This window comes from Typopeltis vanoorti, chromosome 17 (genome assembly GCF_054136105.1).
Source record: "Typopeltis vanoorti isolate ZY-2024b chromosome 17, IOZ_Tvanoo_1.0, whole genome shotgun sequence".
NCBI lineage: Eukaryota > Metazoa > Arthropoda > Arachnida > Uropygi > Thelyphonidae > Typopeltis > Typopeltis vanoorti.
In genome coordinates, this window is record NC_143565.1 from 39,038,318 (window position 1) to 39,058,621 (window position 20,304).

The 20,304-nt window shown below is 35.2% G+C and overlaps 1 protein-coding gene across 1 annotated transcript; it reads left to right on the top strand.

Annotated features, from left to right (window-relative positions):
* The first annotated feature begins 16,829 nt into the window (after positions 1-16,829).
* LOC150097308 (uncharacterized) lies at positions 16,830-20,074 on the top strand. The gene is made up of 4 exons (XM_090407642.1): positions 16,830-17,076; positions 17,251-17,445; positions 17,565-17,803; positions 19,517-20,074. Exons 1-4 carry the CDS (start codon positions 16,830-16,832, stop codon positions 20,072-20,074), a joined length of 1,239 nt encoding a protein of 412 aa, XP_090263768.1.
* Positions 20,075-20,304: the final 230 nt, after the last annotated feature.

Consider the following 20,304-nt stretch of genomic DNA (forward strand, 5'->3'; position numbering starts at 1 on the left):
CTTTACGAATTATCATAGAACAATCATTGGAATGGCAGGCAAGCTTATATGTAAATTTTATCGATTTTGAACAAGCTTTCGACAGTATAAACAGATCTTCCCTATGGAAGTTACTTGGAAATTATGGACTCCCAGAAAAAATAAGAATAATTAAAAACATGTATGAAAATTTTGAAATTAAAGTAATACATGGAAATACCTTCTCAGAACCATTTAAAACAAAGACAGGAGTAAGGCAAGGTTGGATACTCTCCCCTAGTATGTTTTTAATTGTCAGACTGGGTGATGAAAAACGTATCTCATGGAAATACTAGACTACAATGGTTACTTCAAAACCAACTCCACGATCTCGATTTTGCAGATGATATCTGCTTACTTTCACAGAAGCACCAACATATAGAACAAAAAACAACAACACTTGTAGAAATAGACAAAAAAGTTGGTCTTAGGATAAATAAAAATAAAACAATGTTGATGAAAATAAATGCAAAGCAAAATAAACAAATAACAATAGAAGAAATACCGCTTAAAGAAGTAAAACAGTTTACATACTTTGGTTATAGCTGGCTTATTCAACTTTCAACCAACTTAGAAATATTTGGAAAAACAAGATTTGTCTATAAAAACTGAAATGAGAATATGTAACTCAAATGTAAAGGCAATACTAATATATGGATCAGAAACGTGGATGTTAAACAAAACGATAGTTAATAATGTCCAGGTCTTCCTAAACAAGTGTTTAAGAATGATACTGGAAATATATTGACCAAAGCATCGAACTATCAAACGAAGAACTATGGCAGAGAACAAACCAAAAACCCCTGTTGCAACAGATACTTAAAAGGAAACGGAGATGGTTGGGGCATGTCTTGAGGAAAGAAGAGAAAATAATAATAAAACAGGCTCTAGATTTACCCACAGGGTAAAAAAAAAGACGAGGAAGGCCAAGAGAAACATGGAAAAGAACAACATTGAAAGAAATAACAAATACTAATAAAACTGGAACCAAATAAACGCAGAAACATAAACAGCGACCAGTGGAAAATGGTGGTGGAAGACCTATGCTCCCAGGTGGGGTAAAGAGGATTAAGTAAGAAATAATTCAAAATTACTTAAAAATTAAATATATTCTTCTTGTTTTGTTTCATGAAAAAATATTGTTTATTATCGATAAAATTATACAGTTTAGTATAATTCCAAATTACTTAAAAATAAAATCCATTCCTTTAATTGTAATTAAAGGAATGGATTTACAATTTTTGGACATTACAATTAAATCCTTTGATTGTAATGTCTAAATATTTAAAGAGACGAAGTAAACAAGGTAAGCACTACTACTAACACAGTGCCGCTAGCGTTCTTCGTCCTCCTAAGTGGTACAAGATGGATTTTTATTATTCTTTTATACAAAATAAGAAAATTGTATAGGATTGTTGATGATAAAATTAAATATTACAAGCAAATATAAATAAATTAATAAATATATTTATATATCGAGAAAAATTGGGGGTGCTGCAGTTCCGCGTGCCTATGCACGAACCGCCCCTGCTAGGAATCCAACAAGACATTTATGTTTTATAGATTTAAGAGATTTGCGAAGAAGATGCAATTGCATCTTCTTCGCAAACCTAAAGATCGTGTAATCTGCTGCTTCGGTATGAAAGAACAGAATTGAGAAGCACCACGATTACTGATTGTTCAAGAGGAATGGTGTGTGGATTAGAAATGAAAGGAGGGAACTTGAGGACTGCATTTGAATGGTTTTGAAATGAGATCTTTGGTGAAAGTGTTATGCAATAGATGGTGTAAGTACAAATTCAGGGAAACTAGAATTGTTATGGAGTCTGAACCCCCACAGTAATGATTATACTATGCTGGTTGCTGTTTCAAATCCGGATGAGGTAGTATTGATGTTATGCAAGAGTCACTGTGGGTCCAAAGCAATGTTAAAATGCATGTATGACAATGTCAAAAGTATCAGAAATAAAGAGGAGGCGATTTCGGAATTGGTCAGATCTACTAGCCCGAAAGTTATTAGCATCGGCAAGATCTACAGGAATAGAATGTAAGGGGTGTTGCATTTTGAGAGAGGAAAGAGGAGCAGTGGTATTAAATGAGAGAGAACAATGGGAAAAAACACATTGTTGGTTGCTGCTATATTTGCTGTACAGAGGAAGAGGCAGATAGCATGTATTGGCAGATTTACACAATAAATACAGGCCGAGCAATCATCATGCGGATGTAGATTAAAAGGGGACAAGATGGCAAAAAGGACGGATATTTGATTTATATTATAAAGGGATAATTACCTGAAATAGCATGTCATAGAGGGTACCACGGGATTGAGAGTGTTGGAATCTGCTAATAGCATCAGAAGATATATCAATAACTACAGTCAAAATCTACCTCAGACATGAACATTTCAGTCAAGAAAGAATGTATCTGAAACTAAACGTGGATGATTATGATAAACATGTGGCGAATTGGAGCAGTGCCATGACATAAGAAGCTCATGGAAAGAATGTCAGTGGCGCATGGGAAGGGGTGAGGGATTGCTTGAGAGAGTCCAACTCACGAGAATAAACATAGTAGGGATACGGAAGAGTACCGATGTAAACGGGTGCTACCAAAAATATTAAAAAATGAAATAAAGAAAGAATTGTCAAGGGGAAAATAAATATAATGGCTATCAGTATGCTCATGAGCAATACAAAGTACAGACAAGATGGCTGACAATTAGTGTTTACAAGAGAAAATTAGGCAAGAGAAGGCCAAAGTAAAACCAATATGTTTTTTTTTTCTCGCTGTTGCAAGAGAAGGAATGACTACAGAACGAAAAATTGACTAAGAGCAACAGAAACAACAAATAGTTCAGCTTTGAAAGTACACCCTTTGAAAGCGATCACTTTGAAAGGGCAATAACTGCAAAATCTCCAAAACCTACATTTGGAGATTTTGCAGTTATTGATGACGGTGTTAATGTCAAAATCGAGGTAGATGAACAGAAAGTGCTCATCATATTGGAACTTTTCAATATGAATACAGCAGTTTGACCAAATGCTACGTCAGCCCGTCTACTACATGAATATGGCAAGTAAAATGAAAGTGCCTCGGATGAATTTAATCTAAATCTCAGCTCTGGCAAGGTTTCAAGGGAGTGGAGAGATAGCAAGATAGTTCCATTATATAAAAGTGGCTTCAAGAAAGAAGAATTAAAGTACAGACCAATTAATATCTCAGAAGTGGTGGGTAAAGTATTGGAAAAGTCTGTTAAAAGTAAAATCCAACAGTAGGTGAATAAGAGTATGATACTCTGTGGTGCACTATCCACCACAGAGTATGATACTCTGTGGTGGACAGTGCAGCTTCGTAAAAATGTAGTTGACACCATAGTAATTTATTCACATTTTCTGATAATGAAAATGGTAAAGCCATGATACTGTTGGATTCTGCAAACGTATAGAAAAGTACTACACATGTTGGAACTAAGCGAATGGATATGAAGTTGTTAGCATGGGGTGGCAAAGAGACAGACATCAGAGAGCGGTATATGGAAGGGCGAAATCTAGGATATTGAGGATTATTAATGGAGTGGCTTAGCGCGCCATATTAGGGCCATTACTCTTTAATTTGTATATTATGATATAGCTATAGAATTAAGGGGATAACTATGGAAGACTGGCAACTATATAATGGTGATGTGGATGTCCTGTAGGATGATTTAAATAACTGACAGTGTAAGCAGTGAGTACAGTCGCAATTTAATGTTGCAAAATATAAGGTAATGGATTTTAAAAAGTCCATTGAGCGATGAAGATATTACATACTTTGTATTATATTCATGGTATTGGATTACACGAGGTTGATGAGTTTAGATATTTGTGGTGGATGGTGGATGTTGAAGAACATACTGAGGAACTATAGATAGGGAGGTGATTACCCTGCTGATTTTGCCGCATCTTGACTACCAAGAACAGATTTGATCACCTGTATTTCTTGGAAATCCTGTGGTGGAGACGGATCATAGATGAGTGACGTATCTGGTGACTGGTAGTGAAATACCCCAATGAGTATATATTGAAATTGTGTAGCAGAGTTTAGTTGACCGGTGGACGATAGGATGATATGATAGAAACTTAGACGTTACTAAAATTATTCTAGAAGCTTATCCCAGAAATATGTGTAATTCAGTGGTAGTGCCTGTTTGCTTCTCCAATACTGCGATGAAAGACCGAAGTCCGATTCTAGTCATCGACCAGTGGAAATTTTTTTTTACGCCATTCCTTGATTAATTTGCGAGTTTGTTGATCTCTGCCACACCCATAGTTTTTTTCTCTCCTGGGAAGTCGGGGTTTTTCTCCCATAAACTAGAGTAAATCGACCATATGACCAACACTATATCATACAATAAATACATAAATACATTGTATGATATAGTGTTGTATGTTAGGTTAGGGACCACCAGATGGCGGCACTTATTTTCACCCTCACTTCATTGGATGCAGTTTACAAATTAGTGATATTCTTGAGGTGGCAATTTGTAAAGATTGAACTGCTCACTCAGTATAAAAAGATTAGATGAAACTAAAATGGTCTGGTGTACTCCATATTAGAAAATAAGGAGATTTTAGGATGCGTTAGGAGAGTTTTATTATTTTAACCCCCCCACCAAAAAAAGGTTCTACAGATAAGGAAAATGGGGAGGACAAATTGCATAGGGAGGCGATCTAAGCAGAATGATTATATATAAAATTTCCTTGCTGAACATGTGTGTTTATGAAGATAAAGAATAATAGGAATTAGCTGAGATAAAGTGAAATCTATAAGTGAAAACAGCAGAAGGCAGATGAATGGTCTATTCTAGAGAATAAATGATATTTTTTTACCCCCCTAAAATGAATTTATGAAAAGTATGTGAAATTAATGATTTGAGTTAAACAAGTTGTGATGATGATGTGTTAAATTTTATAAATATCAAATAAGGAAATGGACAAAAATGGAAAATCATCATTGGTTGCGAAATTTCTTAGAGTGCTTTTCAAGCACGATAAATATTTGTATGCATTCATGTACAGATTTTTCAGACAGGCGCAAATGCATTTTACTGATTTTTTGCAACTTCTGTAATGTTTTCCAACCTCGTTTTTGACAAAGAAGTAACTGCAAATATAATAAAAAATATTCAGATTTTCTCGCGAGATATTTATCCGCTAGGGTTGGGTGAACCACCGCTTAAATGCTTAATTATTTGAGTTCTGGAGGCGTTGAATTTTTCGACGTTTGGAGTCTGTTAAATGAATCATAGAACTTACTATAAACTTCTTTAATATCCAGAAAAGAAATTTGGCAAATCGAGCCTGTACATTCTAGTACAGGTACATTCTAGTACAAGAATTTACGAATTCTTGTTTCCTCGTTTTTTTCTATAAAAAGTATTTTTAAATATAAAAGGTGTACTAATAAAGACTGTTTCTAAGAAATAAAATTTATTAAAAATTAAGCTAAATTTTGCTGATATTCAAATTAACATATGATTTAAAAATAGTTTTATATTTTATATTCAAATGGAAAAATAATAACAATATTTTCGACTAACGGCTAATTAGTATAATAAGCATGTTCATTTTCCATAGTTTTTTTTTTTTTTATCAAATGCGTTTGCGTTGTGAACTCCATTTCTACTCACTTTCAATTTTATGGATTATCTTTCCAACGCGTGCTTTAGATTATGTGTTTTAATCACTGTTGCAGCCTAAGAGTCATAATTTAAACTGAACTTTTCAAGCCACTCTGTGCCCTCAGATCAAGGGTGGATCTATACTGCAGTGGAATTCGATCCTTCGGCCAGTTTGCTTGGAGAGTGGTGACACTGTCCACTAGTCAAAGAATAGTTACTTATAATTGGTAGATTTGAATTTACTTTGAATGTTGTCATCGTTAAAACCTAATTTTACCCAACCTTAAGAAAATATATTGCTCATTTCGCGGATTAAATTATTTTCTATTAGTTTATTAAATTTGGCTGATCTATATAAATTTTATAAGCTTTTTTTTTAAATTAACGTGTAATATTTATAAAATTAGAAATATTTACATATCTAATCACTTTTCCTTCGCGAAAAGGACAAGTTGCATAACTGACTAATATCCGATCTCCGTATGCCAATAACTGTAACATTTCGTGTGCAATTGGGAAGAAAGTTCTGGGAGACAAATGAGTTACGCAGACATCTGCTGCCATCTGTTATTTCTGATTCTAAATACATTGTTCGACAAAATTAAGAAAATACTTAGAAAATGTTGTGTTGCACTTGAAATTTGTGATAAAGTAGGCCATATTTATATATGAAAAGAATTTTTCAGAGCATTTATCATCTGATTCTGGAACTAGTCAACCAATCTTTGGCACCAACAAGTGGTTTTAAACCCCAGGTTTAAAACCAACAAGTAATTAGGTTTAAAAGGTATATAAGCATTATCAAAAAAAAAAAAATGTTGCATTACACATTTCAACAACTTATGCATGCAAACATGGTCACACGAAATCAGTACAATGCTAACGGCTAAACTGGCTTGAGTGTGGTACATGTTCTATACAGTGTGTGTGTGTATATATATAAGATTCTTCGGCAACAAATCATCTTTTTTCATCAGAATTCTGCTCACCAGGAGACCAAGTACGTGGTTGTGGGTATGTAATGGGAATCCAAAGGAAGTCCTGCACATATTTGATCTGGGTGTCACGATCACAGATCGTGATGGCCTCGGCAGTTATTGGATAGCTCCAGTTTCAAGGTACTCTTCCACCATTTGAGTTCTCTGGGAAGTAGCATTGTCATATATTGAAAGTAAACTGTGGCAACCACAGTTTACTTTTACAAAATCGCAACTCTTACAATTCGCATAGGAACTGTAGTCTTATTCTAGTTACATGTGCGCATTTTTGGAATTCTATAAAAATACATGGAGAGAGCTATTGATGATTATTCCTCCTTATCCCAACACAAGAACACCGTCTCCAGTTTAAGGATCCTATTTTTTGATGTTTGAGGGATGGTATAATATTTCTCATTGTGTCCAGATCAAGCTTCATCTAGAATTCGTTTTAAGGCCAATACGTCATCGGACTATTTTTTAGAGCTTCAAGCCACATGTTCCTGGCTCTAGTTTCGACAATCTCTGCAATGGTTTGTGGTAAGGGTTGGAAATGTTTCCATATATGGTCCCAGCAACATTATGGAACACTTCATGACAGGAACATCGAAAAAGTTCAGTTTTGTCAGAGCCAAATGGTAGTCTGTTTTGGTTGATGTAGCCTTTTGGGAGAAACCTTGGTCAGCACTTGCAATACATCGAATTTCCGAAACTGTATCCATATCGCCGAGACGACATTTCGTGATACAGTGAGCGAACGTGCCACCTTCGCACTCTACTGCAAGGTTGAAGTCGTTGAACTGGTTTTCATCTAAACGATGAGGAATTGCCATCTTGAAGATACTGGAGACGTGATAAAATCACTCAGCAAGCCAAAAATGGAAATGAAGTGATGTGGTCGCAATCCTTATTTTTAAAGCCTAAATAATTTGTATTGTGGGTGACTTGTTGAGGACTAGATCAGTTGCTATTGGATACTCAGGATGTGCGTGCCAAAATGTTTATTATATCGAATCTTTGCCTAATCGACGAGTGTTAAAAATAAAATATTGATGAAAAAGATTTCGGTTCTGCTCATTTTGTGTCGCTTTTATTCCATCCACTCTTATGATTCTAGTATAGACTTTTGTTGGTGCCAAAGATTGGTAGACTAGTTCCAGAATCATTAGAAAGCGTGCTTTAGATTATGTTTTCTCCTATCACTATTACAGTCTAATAATCACCACTTCACGGTCAGGTAAAATGCCCACTGATTTCAACTATTTCCAGTAACATTGGAATAGAAATTAATAATAAATGTCACGGTTGTTGTGGTGGTGATGGACGATAGATGGCGATGTTCGCCGAGTTCCAATGGAGTGGTGTGCCTTCCCACGATGAGTCTTTTGAGTCCTTGGAAGTGTCACGTAAAAATAATAATATTGTAGTGACTCACGTCAGCGACGGGAATCGAACCCAGTACATTCGTTTCCCAGACATATAGTTGCAAAGCAAATAACCACCCAGCTATCCGCGCGGACACTAAATTTTATAAGATATTTTAAATTAACGTGTAATATTTATAAAATTATAAATATTTAGATATCCAGTGCCTTTTTCCTTCTCCAAAAAGAGCAGGTTACATTACTGGCTAGTAGCAAGTCTCTTATGCCAAAACCGTAACAGTTGGTGTTCATCTGGGAACGGGAATTTGGTCTACAAATGAGATACGCCGACATCTGCTGCCATCTCTTATTTCTGATTCTAAGTACACTGTTCGACAACATTAAGAAACCACTTAGAAAATACGGTGTTTCACGTGAAGGTTGTGATATATTAGGCCATACTTAAGGATATATAAGCAATGTCGAACATTAGCAAAAAAGATCGCATTGCAGATTTAAACCTAATATGCATGATCACACGAAATGAGTACGGCGTTAACGGCTATACTCGCTTGACAGCAGCACATGTTCGATATAAGGGTGTCAATAAGTTTCTTTGGCAACAAATCCCTTCTTTCATCAGAAGAGACTTTAACTCACCAGGGAAACAAGTGAATGGTTGTGGGCATGTAATGGGAATTAAAAGGACGTCTTGCACATATTTCATCGGGACATCACGATCATATATCGTGATGGCCAGATTCAACTCCTCACCAATGTGAGTACTCTGGGCAGTGGCATTGTCATGCATTCAAAGAAAACTGGGCCAACCACACTCTTCCAAATTCGCATAGAAAGTGACGTCCTATTCTCGTTACCTTTGTGCATTTACGATCTCTACAAAATACGTGAGGAGAGCCATTCATCAACATTCCTCTCTGTCTCCCACAAAGGAGAACACTGTCTCCAGTTGAAGTGCGCTTTTCTCTGACGTTGGAGGGATGGTTGAGTATTTCTCATTCTCTCCAGATCAAGCATCGTCTAGAATCCGTTTGTAGGCCGAAAAGGAATCATCAGACTAACTTCAAGCCACATTTTCATTGCTCTAGTTTCGACAAGTTCTGCGATTGTTTGTGGTAACAGTTGGAAATATTTGCATATATGACTTCAGTAACATCACGAAACACTTCTTGACAGGACATCGCAAAAGTTCCGTTTTTTTACAGCCAAATGGTAGTCTGTTGTTTGATGTAGCCTTTCGGGGAAACCTTGGTCAGTTCTTGTAATAGTTCCAATTCCTTTAACTGCGTACATAGCGCCGAGTCGACATTTTGTGATACAGTAACGAACGTGCCACCTTCGTCCTCGACTGCAAGCTTCAAGTCGTCGAAGAGGTTCTCATCGAAAAGAATCATATAGACGATGAGAAATTGCCATCATGAAGATAATGCATGTCACAAACCTACTGAGCAAGCCAAAATACGGATATGAAGAGATGTGGTGGCAATCCGTATATTGATAGACATGTATGATGTGCATTGTGAGCGATTTGTTGAGGAGTAGATCCGTTTCTATTGGATACTCAGAAAGTGTATGCAAAAATGTTTAATGTATCAAATCTTTGCCTAATCGAGGACTCTTAAAAATAAAATGTTCGTGGAAAAGATTTCGGTTCTGCTAATTGTGTGTCGCCCTTATTCTATACTCTTATGATTCAAGTGTAGATTTTTGCTGAGCTTCGGGTTTTAAACCTAGTTACTAGTTGGCGCCAAAGATTGATTTTCTACTTCCACAATCAGATCTTAAATGTTCTGAAAAATTCTTGTAGTAAGTGAATAAAATTGAACATTTCGGTCTTCATTTCACTCACATCCAGATTGGATGTGAGTGATTAGTTAAGTTTCCCAAGTGTTACAGGAAGTTGATTCTTGATGATCTCAATTACTTTGGGCGACACTGAGATGAGAACAAAACGTCAACAGTGTGTTCGTAGACTTATGACATGTTTTTTTGTTTTGTTTTTTTCTAATTGGCTGTATATTGTTATACTTCCATCTTGACCCTATTTAACACCTAACCTAAAAACCGATGTTAGTCTAGGAGAACATCTTTTGATCACAATTAGTACGGTTCCATCAAGATAAAAAGCCCTTTTGGTAAACAGCTTTTTCCCGATTCTTCGCATATCTTTCTGACTGAACGCTGCAGGAGGCAATTCAACTCAGTATTCCAGTAAAAAAGTAATATATACAAGTTGAATGAAAAGTATACTCATATCCGGAATCAGCATGAAGGTTATCATTGTCGACAAAAACCTAGTAAGACTATTTTACTTGTTTTTGGACGTTTCTTTTATTTCTTATCAGTGCTTTCCATTTGGATTTCTGCACATCTATGTTGGAACATAATACTAGTAATTTCTAATCCATGTAGTGTATACAAAACCAGCGGTACTTAACATTTTTATTAGTGATGCAATTTTCGACAAATTTACCTATCATTTTTGTGTCTTATCATTTCTTACAAGTGACGAATTCTTCAACAAGTCTTTTTTTTTTATTTGTAAGCTGTCTTTAATGACCCCCCCCCAAAAAAAACCCGGATACCATTGATTTCAAACAAGAAAAAAAAAGTTTACTTCACTTTATTTATTTTTTTGAATGAATGCTATAACTACTTCTCACTTTCCCCAGATCACTGGTATCCGAATTATAACATCTCATTGCATGTCTTAAGATTAATGTGGTCTTAAAGTTAAACTGTTCATTTTTGGTCTAAGCTGTTAAAACTAAGAACTTTTATTGTTAAAAGACCATAAGATTTAATGATTATAAATACAAAGAGCCATCAAGTTTCACTAGCCAATTGTCTAGCATTTTCAAGGGTGAACTGGTGTGAAAACAAATGCATCAAGTTACATGAAAACATAAACTTTAGTAACTGTTAGGCAGTTACATTTGATCATTCGTGTTTGATGGCGTGCATGCGTTCGAATGCTTCAGTCAGAATCCGGTACATGACCACGTGTGTTGTGTAGTTTTTCGCATATTATAGTTCTGTTGAGCTGAGAGAATTGATGAGATATTTCCATATGTCTTTAAGAAAGCACCTTGATTTCTATTTAAATTACTGCCTGTGCGTAGCACCGCTGCTGCTTCTTTGAAAGTTCTGTGTCTGTAGTCATTCTCGATGTAAGGCATAGAACTCTTTTTCCAATCTATAACGTGATTTGATGTTGAGAAATGATGAGCTAAACCAGATGTGATGATTCTATTGTGATTGACATCCCCCACGTGTTCCTTCTTTCTTATTTCAAAACTTCAAGAGGTCTGTCCAATGTAAGAAAGGCCACACGTGCATGAAATTTTATATACTCCAGGAAATTTGAAGAAAGGTACCTCATCATTGGGAGATCTTAAGACTTGTCTGATCGTGGTAGTTGGTTTAAAAACTAATCAGAGAGTCCTTAGACTCGATGAGTCTAAGGACTCTCTGGAGTCGCCCGTAATAATAATAATAATAATAATAATAGTTTGATGGCATGAAAATATAATTTAGCTAGTTACCTAGCAGGAGATCTCACGTAGCATTTTAGGAAATTCAGAGAAATTCTACAAATTTCTCTGAATTGTCAGCTACAATATTTAATGTCTTCACCTTCCCGTGGTGCATCTCGTTGCTAGGTGTCCACAAAAAAAAATGTATATATAATGTTATTCACATACTCCTGACCAAATATGAAACTTTTTCGAGCTACTTCAAGCTCTCCTCCCCCAATGAACGGGGAGGTGGTCTCACACCGAGTAATGAAATTCATCTTCGAGCTTTAGATAATCATAGACATCTATACCCATAGTGGGATTTGAATCCATACCCCGTTCGCTGCAACAGAACTTTAATAGGGAAAAGGTATAGGATTTTTTTTTTCGCGAAGTGAGAAAAAAAATAGTACTTGTTGATGACTTAAATTGTAAAGTAGGAAATCAAACCGAAACATTGAAAAATGTTTTGAGAATATATGCGTGTGGAGGGGGAGGGGATGGTCAGAATTACTTACCATTATAAATAATTTCGGCTTAAGATATGCACTAGTCATTACTAACACCATGTTCAACCTTTACATATGCCTAAGTTAATTTGTGCAAGACACACACACACACACACACACACACACACACACACACACACACACACACACACACACACACACACACACACACACACACACACACACACACACACACACACACACACACACACACACACACACACACACACACACACACACACACACACACACACACACACACACACACACACACACACACACACACACACACACACACACACACACAAATGAATAATAGGAAAATAAGGTTTAGGAAACTGTAATGAAAATGGAGAAATCCTAAAAGACTTTTGCACTTTCAACGATATGATCATTGGAGGAACCTTATTTAAACATAAAGAAATCCATAAATAGATTGGATATCACCTGATAAGAAATCTAAAAGCAGATCTTGGAGAACCTCTTTGATGGATGTAAGAGTTTGGAGAGGTGCAGATGCTTTTACAGACCACTTATTACTGATTGTAAAAATAAAAATGAAACTAGGGAAAATATTTTCCTAGTTTCATTATGGAATAAATATGGAAGCCTTATAGAACAACATAAGGAAATAGACATCGAAGAGAACTGTGAAAAAATAAAGCATATATTTAAGAGTACCATCGAAGTTCTGGGAAGGCAGGGCAGGAATCACGAACAGTGATCTTTGAAAAAACCATCAACTTATGTGAAGAAAGGAAAGCTTTATGGAATACACTTCTGCAAAGTACAGAAGAAAACAAAAGAAACAGGATAAAAAACGGACAGGTAAAAAAAAGTGCAAGGAAAGATATGCATCTTTCCTTGCAGTTTTCCTCGTATGTATATCTTTCCTTGCACTTGCACTAACTCAAGAAAGTTAGATTATACATCTAGCTTTCTTGAGGTCACAATAAAGTTAGATGGAAAAGAGTTTTAAAAGAGAAGGACCTGTAAAAATGAACAAGGAAAGTTATTCACAAATGAAGCAGATATACAAAAAAGATGGGTAGAAAATTTCCAAGAAATTTTAAATGGAGGAATGGAAAACCTAGAACAAGAAATACTTAAAATAAATATAGGAACTATAACTAAACTAGAAATAAATCAGCAGTAAAGAAAACAAAAAATAATAAAGCATCTGGGAGTGACAATATACAGGCTGAACTACTTCAAGCAGATGTGTTTCATTACCATCAGTAAGCATATTTAAAAAATTATAATACCGGAATTAATTCACGTAAAATATTAGTAGAAGTTTCTCCTGTGTATCACAGGCACCTTCAGTACAGAGCTGATAGAAAAATAACTGAAAATTCCAAAAGGCGCCACCTAGGGAGCTAATGTAAGATAACTTAAAGGTCATTAAATCTCTTAACTTATTAAAAAATAATAAGAAGAATAACGAAGTAAAAAAATAACATAAATATTAAATAAAATAACATATGCATATATTATTTTATTTAATTTTTAATTCATATTATATATATATATATATATATATATATATATATATATATATGAAGAAATGTTGGTTCCATAGGGAACCAACATTTCTGAAGGAATTTTGTCTTGTTCCAATTAACTCTATGTCTAGTTTGGATGGCATGCTCTGCAAATTCAGACTGTTTAGGTTCAAGGTATTCAACATAAGACTTGTGTTCTACTATCCGAATAAAAGCAGATCTACCTGTTCGTCCAAAATAATATAACCCACAAAAGCAAGGAATCTAGTAGACACCTTGATGATTTAGATGTGGAAGCTTGTCCTTTGGAGAGGTGAGAAAGATGGAGATTTTTTTGATTGGGCGAAAGGCGGCAAAAATATTTAATGGTTTTTAAACTTTCGCTATGCGTTCACTAATGCCTTCAAGATGTAAGAGTAATATGAATTATCCCACATCAGCCATGCAGTTCTTGTCGCTAGATAATAACCCTAATTGATGTAATTGTGAGCTCGGCACAATTTCTGCAATACTGTTAACGATATTTACAAATGTACCTAGAGAGCATGTTTATATTGAGACAACCAGAGTGCACGGCATTTTTATTTTCATAGCGCAGCCAATTAATTCCTATACGCGTATTCTGTCACGTGCTAAATATTTCCGATCAGTGGAACAACATGACGTAGTTCTGTAATTTGGATTGTACTCCCCGCCCCCACTGATTGATATTAAGGTCAACGTTCTCGGCCCAACAATGAAAAAACGAATTTATAATTTCAAACTTATTTGTATTTTTCAACATAATCCCTTTTAAGACTAATACATTTATTCTAGAGATGCTCCAGCGCCATAATCCCGTCCCTGTAGTGGTTCTCAGTAAGATCTGCAAAATATCTCTCTGCAGCTGCAATCACCACTTGGTTACAAGAAAAACTCTGAGCAGCGAGGAAGAGGTTTGGTTTTGAGAAGAGATAGAAGTCAGAGGGAGCCAAACCTGGGGATAACGGTGGATGTTCTAATAATTCATAGTGCAGATCCCTTAAATTTCCCATTGCAAAAAAACACCTTTGTGGGCAGGTGCATTGTCCAGAAGAAAGATGATTTTTTCTTCTGCAAACTGGGTCTTTTCTCACGAATATTTTCGTTCAGTCCGGTTAAAAGATTCGAATAATATTCCCCAGATATTGTTTTACCATTTTCAAGATAATTAATCAACAAAATGCGTTTAGCATCTCAAAAATCCGACGCCATGACCTTTCCTGCTGATGGAACAGACTTTGTCTTCTTTGACGCTGAACAACTGGATTCTGTCCACTATTTTGACTGCTGTTTGGATTCTGATGTGTAATGGTGAATCCAAGACTCATCCATAGTAATAAATCGACGCACAAAATCAGTTTTATTCTATTTAAAACGCTACAAGCCCTTTTCAGAGATTTTCACGCGAGTGCGTTTTTGAACTGCTGTGAGCAAGGCGCGGCACCCATCTTGGGTGCCGCAGTTGCTCACATTGGAATTGCAAATGAAAAAGCAAAGCTTTTTCATTTGCAATTCCTCATGGAAAATATATCCTACACGTTCTTTTGAAATACCTATATTCTCAGCAATTTCATCAATAACATATCATGCACTTGATGAATGATTTCTGGAGTTGTTACACGTTTTGGACGTCTTTCACATGAATCATCTTCAAGGGTGGTATGGCCACGTTAAACTCGGCAGCCCATTTCTTAATTGTCGAAAACGAAGGAAAAAAGTGCCCATAAACTTTTTTTAACTTCGAATGAATTTTGTTTGGCGTTAACCCTTCTTTTACAAAGAATTTTTTAACCGTACGAGGCTCACTTGTATTTATTTCAAGGGATACAGACAACACTTTTGCTTCAGACAGCTGTATAAAACAAATTACTTGATAGAATGACTTGCAATTCATATGGATGCCTATGAGAGAAGTACTAAGTTCGAAAAAGCATCTCGCCGATAGTGTTGCCATCTATGGTCGAGGCCGAGAACTTTTCAGACGACTCTCGTACAAGTGCGAAAATCTATGACAACCAAAACTTTTGTTAAGGAAAGTCAGTAAAAATAATTAGAATTTAAAATGAATTACAAGCGAATCGGACATGGCCTTATTATCGAGATGACCGCTTAGTTCTTAGAACTTGGATAACATAATACCACTTAGAGTTAGCTGTAGGAAATAATTTCGGGCATTATGTATTTGGATTTTAGCAAATCCTTGGATAAAATTTTGAACAGTAGTCTTATTTACGAAGTGCGAAAATGCGACACTCAAAGTAAGCTGTATTTGTAAAGATTAGGTAGAGATAGAGCGGTCTTAAATAATTAATCATTGGATTAGCATAGGAATCGGTTTTGGATTCACTGCTATTTCGAATTTTCAATGAAAGAGCTAATGTAATTAAAATGAAATTGCAGGAGATATAAATTGGTAGTAGACTATGTCAGCTACTTCACGTAGATTTAAATAGAATATTTCTTTGATCTGACAAATGGAAATTAACACTTAACTGTATAACATGCTGTACATACGTAGTAAAACATCAACGATATCGTGCTACATGGGTTAAGATCAACAGAGAATATATCGAAAGATGAAAAACAAAACAAAACCTAGGAACAGTAGTGAAGTCCTGAGATTTCGTAATTAATTTGTAACATCTTTGATAGTAAACACAAAATCTGACAAATGCATTGAGAACATGCATCATTCGCTACACATCAACAAACTGATTCCAATTTATATAAAATTTTAAATCGAGCTTCTGACATTTATTTATTTTAATTATTCCAATAATATTAAAATATTATCCGAAGGCATTTGTGGAATGAAATTCAACAAGTTATTTCGGGTAATATTTTTGTGTGTGTTACTGAGTCTAATCTGATTGGATAGGGTAAACATATCCTGGACACCAACAACTTAAACGATATAATTTCGTCATTACAATAACTCAATAGTTTTTATTGAATGATATGTACTCTGTAACCCAGAACAACTTCAAAAGTTTATATAATGAAGCCAGGCCACTTTGAATTCATTTATGTGTTCATTTAAGTTGTGAGAATATTCAAGATTATCAAGTGGAAAGCTTGGTTAGTTTTAAGTATATTGCTATGAGTCCTCGACTGGCCAATGAGGTAAGATTTCTATCGTTTCGAATTCCAATTTATCGTATTTTATTTAATTTTAAATTAATAACCCGCACAGGTTAAAAATGCAATGTATGTAACGGAACGTTTTTGATCACTACAATGTTTAATGCTATTTACCATCTTATTCAGAATATTGCGAGGGAAAATAGAAGGATTACAACTTACACCAAGGTACAGATATGGGATCCATGTGATGACGATATAGAGGATGAAAAAGGAATGAACAGTTTTTATGCCGAAGTGATGTTGCGAAAAACTGGTCCACTGAATGCATTTAACGTAGGGAATGATGTGAATATCAGATCTGCACTGTGTGATTGTTCGCCGATGAGATTGGTCCATATAAGTAAGTCCTCTTAGATATTTGAATACAAATACGTTGTAAATTTGATCTTTCCCATTTCACTAGCATACAATATCACGTTATATCATTTTTAAACTAAATTGAAATGATTGATTTCTGCATGCCACGTTAAGTATCATTTCGTATTCTTATATTATTCTTTTACTTTTTCATTAGGCGTTGTCGTCGTCTTTGGTAGCAACTTAGATACCATTTTCAATGAAGATAATCATGGAATGAGTTTTGCCCATCTTGCTGCATTAGGCAATGATATAGAAGGTATGCGATGTCGTCCACTAGAAGGTGCCATAGCCAGCAGGACATCTCTTTTGGAGACCCCACTTCACATTGCTGCAAAACACTCAAGCAAAGGTATGCACGGATATGAGTAATAGCAGCAGCATTGAATAGTTTTTAGCTAAGTTGTAAATTTCCAACTACTTATTTTGTTATTATATCTGATATTTTATATGCTTTTGTTTCAATCTTAGGAATTATAGAGATGTTGCTAGCAGCAGGTAGTGATATCGATGCTGAAGATAGAGATGGCCACACTCCTTTGATTATAGCATGCATGTGGCACAGATTTGACTTGGCAAGATATTTTATTGAGAATGGAGCTGACGTGAACAAAGCAGACCATTGTGGCAATACTGCACTCTTCTATGTTACAAGCTCGATTTGTCCATCTGTTGAAATGGCATTCCTGTTGTTGAGCAAAGGAGCACAGGTGAGTTGCTTATAAGAGTTATTACAGAATATCACTAATGGACGAATGTTCAGTTTTGGGGAATGGTGGCGAACTGATACAATATATATATATATATATATATATATATAAAGTTATAATTTATTTATTAATATAAAGTTTTTCGTTCAAAAAAATTCGTTTTTTTTCCCCATCAGAATATTTGCATTATACTCACATTACCGGAATAACAACTGGAGACTGCCGATTTTCCCATTTTTATTGTCAATATTAAATATTTAATATTGACAATAAAAATTTAATTAAATTTAATATTTCATTGAAATATTAAAGTAGCACTCTAAATCGGCGTGGATAGCGGATTCACGTAGCGATTATTTATTCATAAGCAAGAGAGATATGAAACTTAAGCAACAAAACGAAAATACAACGCATTGAAGCAGGTTTATGGTGTAATGATAATTTATTTGTTGAAGACACTCAGATGCAAGCACTTGACATGAAATTCAACCAAATATATCGGATTAAAAATATATGTTTCGTATGCATACAGTGGTGTAGCTAGAGGTTTTGCTTTTAGCAAAATCGTTGAAGTCTATTTCATAGCAATGTACTTAATCAGTTTTATTTAGAAAAACTCCTCTCACACTTACAGTAATTGAGAGGAAAATTCGCTGTAGATTTACAATTATTGGAACTGAGTTCTCGAGACTATAGTTTAGAATTAACTGCAAAAGTTCAAAGTGCTGTCCATCCCCCCTCTAGTTACGCCTCTGTATGCATATAATTTTCTTCTATAATATCCAATGGTTATATTGACTTTAATGGACACTTTGCATCCATGTAATTATGGACGTATATACACATTATATAACGGTGGTTTTAATGGAATGTAAAAGTAATGTGCTTATGTTTAGTTGATATAACGACTGGAGAAAGTAAGTTTGTAATAGAGTCATAGGTGGGGATTTATACAGGAAAGTTTTTCTTCTACTTGTTCTAAATTAAAGGTAACCAAAGTTAGGTTAAGTCGGAGACCCATCTCATTTCCGTCACTCTCTCTCTTTGTGGTGTTTCCAATCTAGCTGAAATATCCTGAGATCATAACCAACATGAAGAGTAATTGACCGTTAATAGCAAGTGACGAGTTTTGGGTTTGTGTTTAGGATTGAAATCTGAGTTTTTTTTTTTAAACAAAAGAGTTGGAATGGTAAATTAGTGGTGTATGGAGAATTTTTGTAAGACATTTGAGTCAACAGTTGGTTGTAGACGACATCTAAGTAGTCTGAGAAGAGTATAAACCCAGGTGGTCTTCCTAATAAAAACGGGTTACGACCAGGTAGGAGAATATCCATCTTAATTTTTATTCACTAGTCTTAACAATTCCCTTTTAGGCATTGGGGATGCTTTGAATCTTACTGTCTTAAAGTGCACAGAGATTGAATTCTAAGAGGGGAGGGGTATTCAAAACTCGATCTCTATAACCATGAATAGTTTGGCGATTTTTAAACGTTACTTAATTCACACAAACCGATCTTTTTACTCAAAATCTTACAGTTGACCTGAAAAAGGAAGATATTATACTTTCTCACAGTTATGCGCACTGTGCTGATCTTTGGAAATTACAGTCGTATTTCTGAAAATACTATAACGCACTGAACTGAACTTAGTGTTACTTAAACATTATTTCTTTCCACATATTCGGTTTTCAACATTTTGTCTCTTATATTTTAGGTTAACAAGCAGAACATCCATGGATGGACGCCTTTGATGGCTTGTTTGGCTTCGATTTTAGAGAGAGTTTCCGTCAGTGTACATCATCATCCCAAGCAGTTTAAAGTGATGAAACTATTATTTCATAACTTCGGTGACTTAAGACTTCACCCTCCAAACGTTGATCCAGCTCTTGTGTCTGCTTCCAAGCATTCTCTGAATTCCGTAGTCGAATTGTTTCTTCGTCACGGAGGCGATCCCAATGTCAGTGATGTCAAAGGATTAACACCACTTTTTTATGCAGCAAAAAATAACAATAAAGTTATAGTGAATATGCTGCTTAGAGCAGGCATAAAATCCCAAAATGAAAGATGGATGCACAGCCAATCTGCTCTGTTGGAAATCCAAGATGACCAAATGCGAAATTATGTGCTTGAAAAAGGTCAACAGCTCCCTTCCTTGCAACATTTATGTTGTGCTCAGGTGCGTCAAATATTTGGTTGTAACACAGAAATGTTTGTCAAACAGTTTGAGCTGCCTCAGAATATTGTCTCATATTTAACAATACGAGATAAGTGAACCGAGATAAGTAAATGTAATGAATTTCAATAATTTTATTCTGTTTTAGATATAATACTGCAATAATTGTATTCTTCAGTCTAAGATCTCCATCATTTACTAAGTTAATGTCTTAATTTTGTCATCAGAATATTCTTTATATGTGAAATTTAATTAAAGATTTTCTACATAATCCCTCTCGTTTTGTTTTCTTGTGATATAACAAGGAAGATACTCAACTAGTTGCTTGT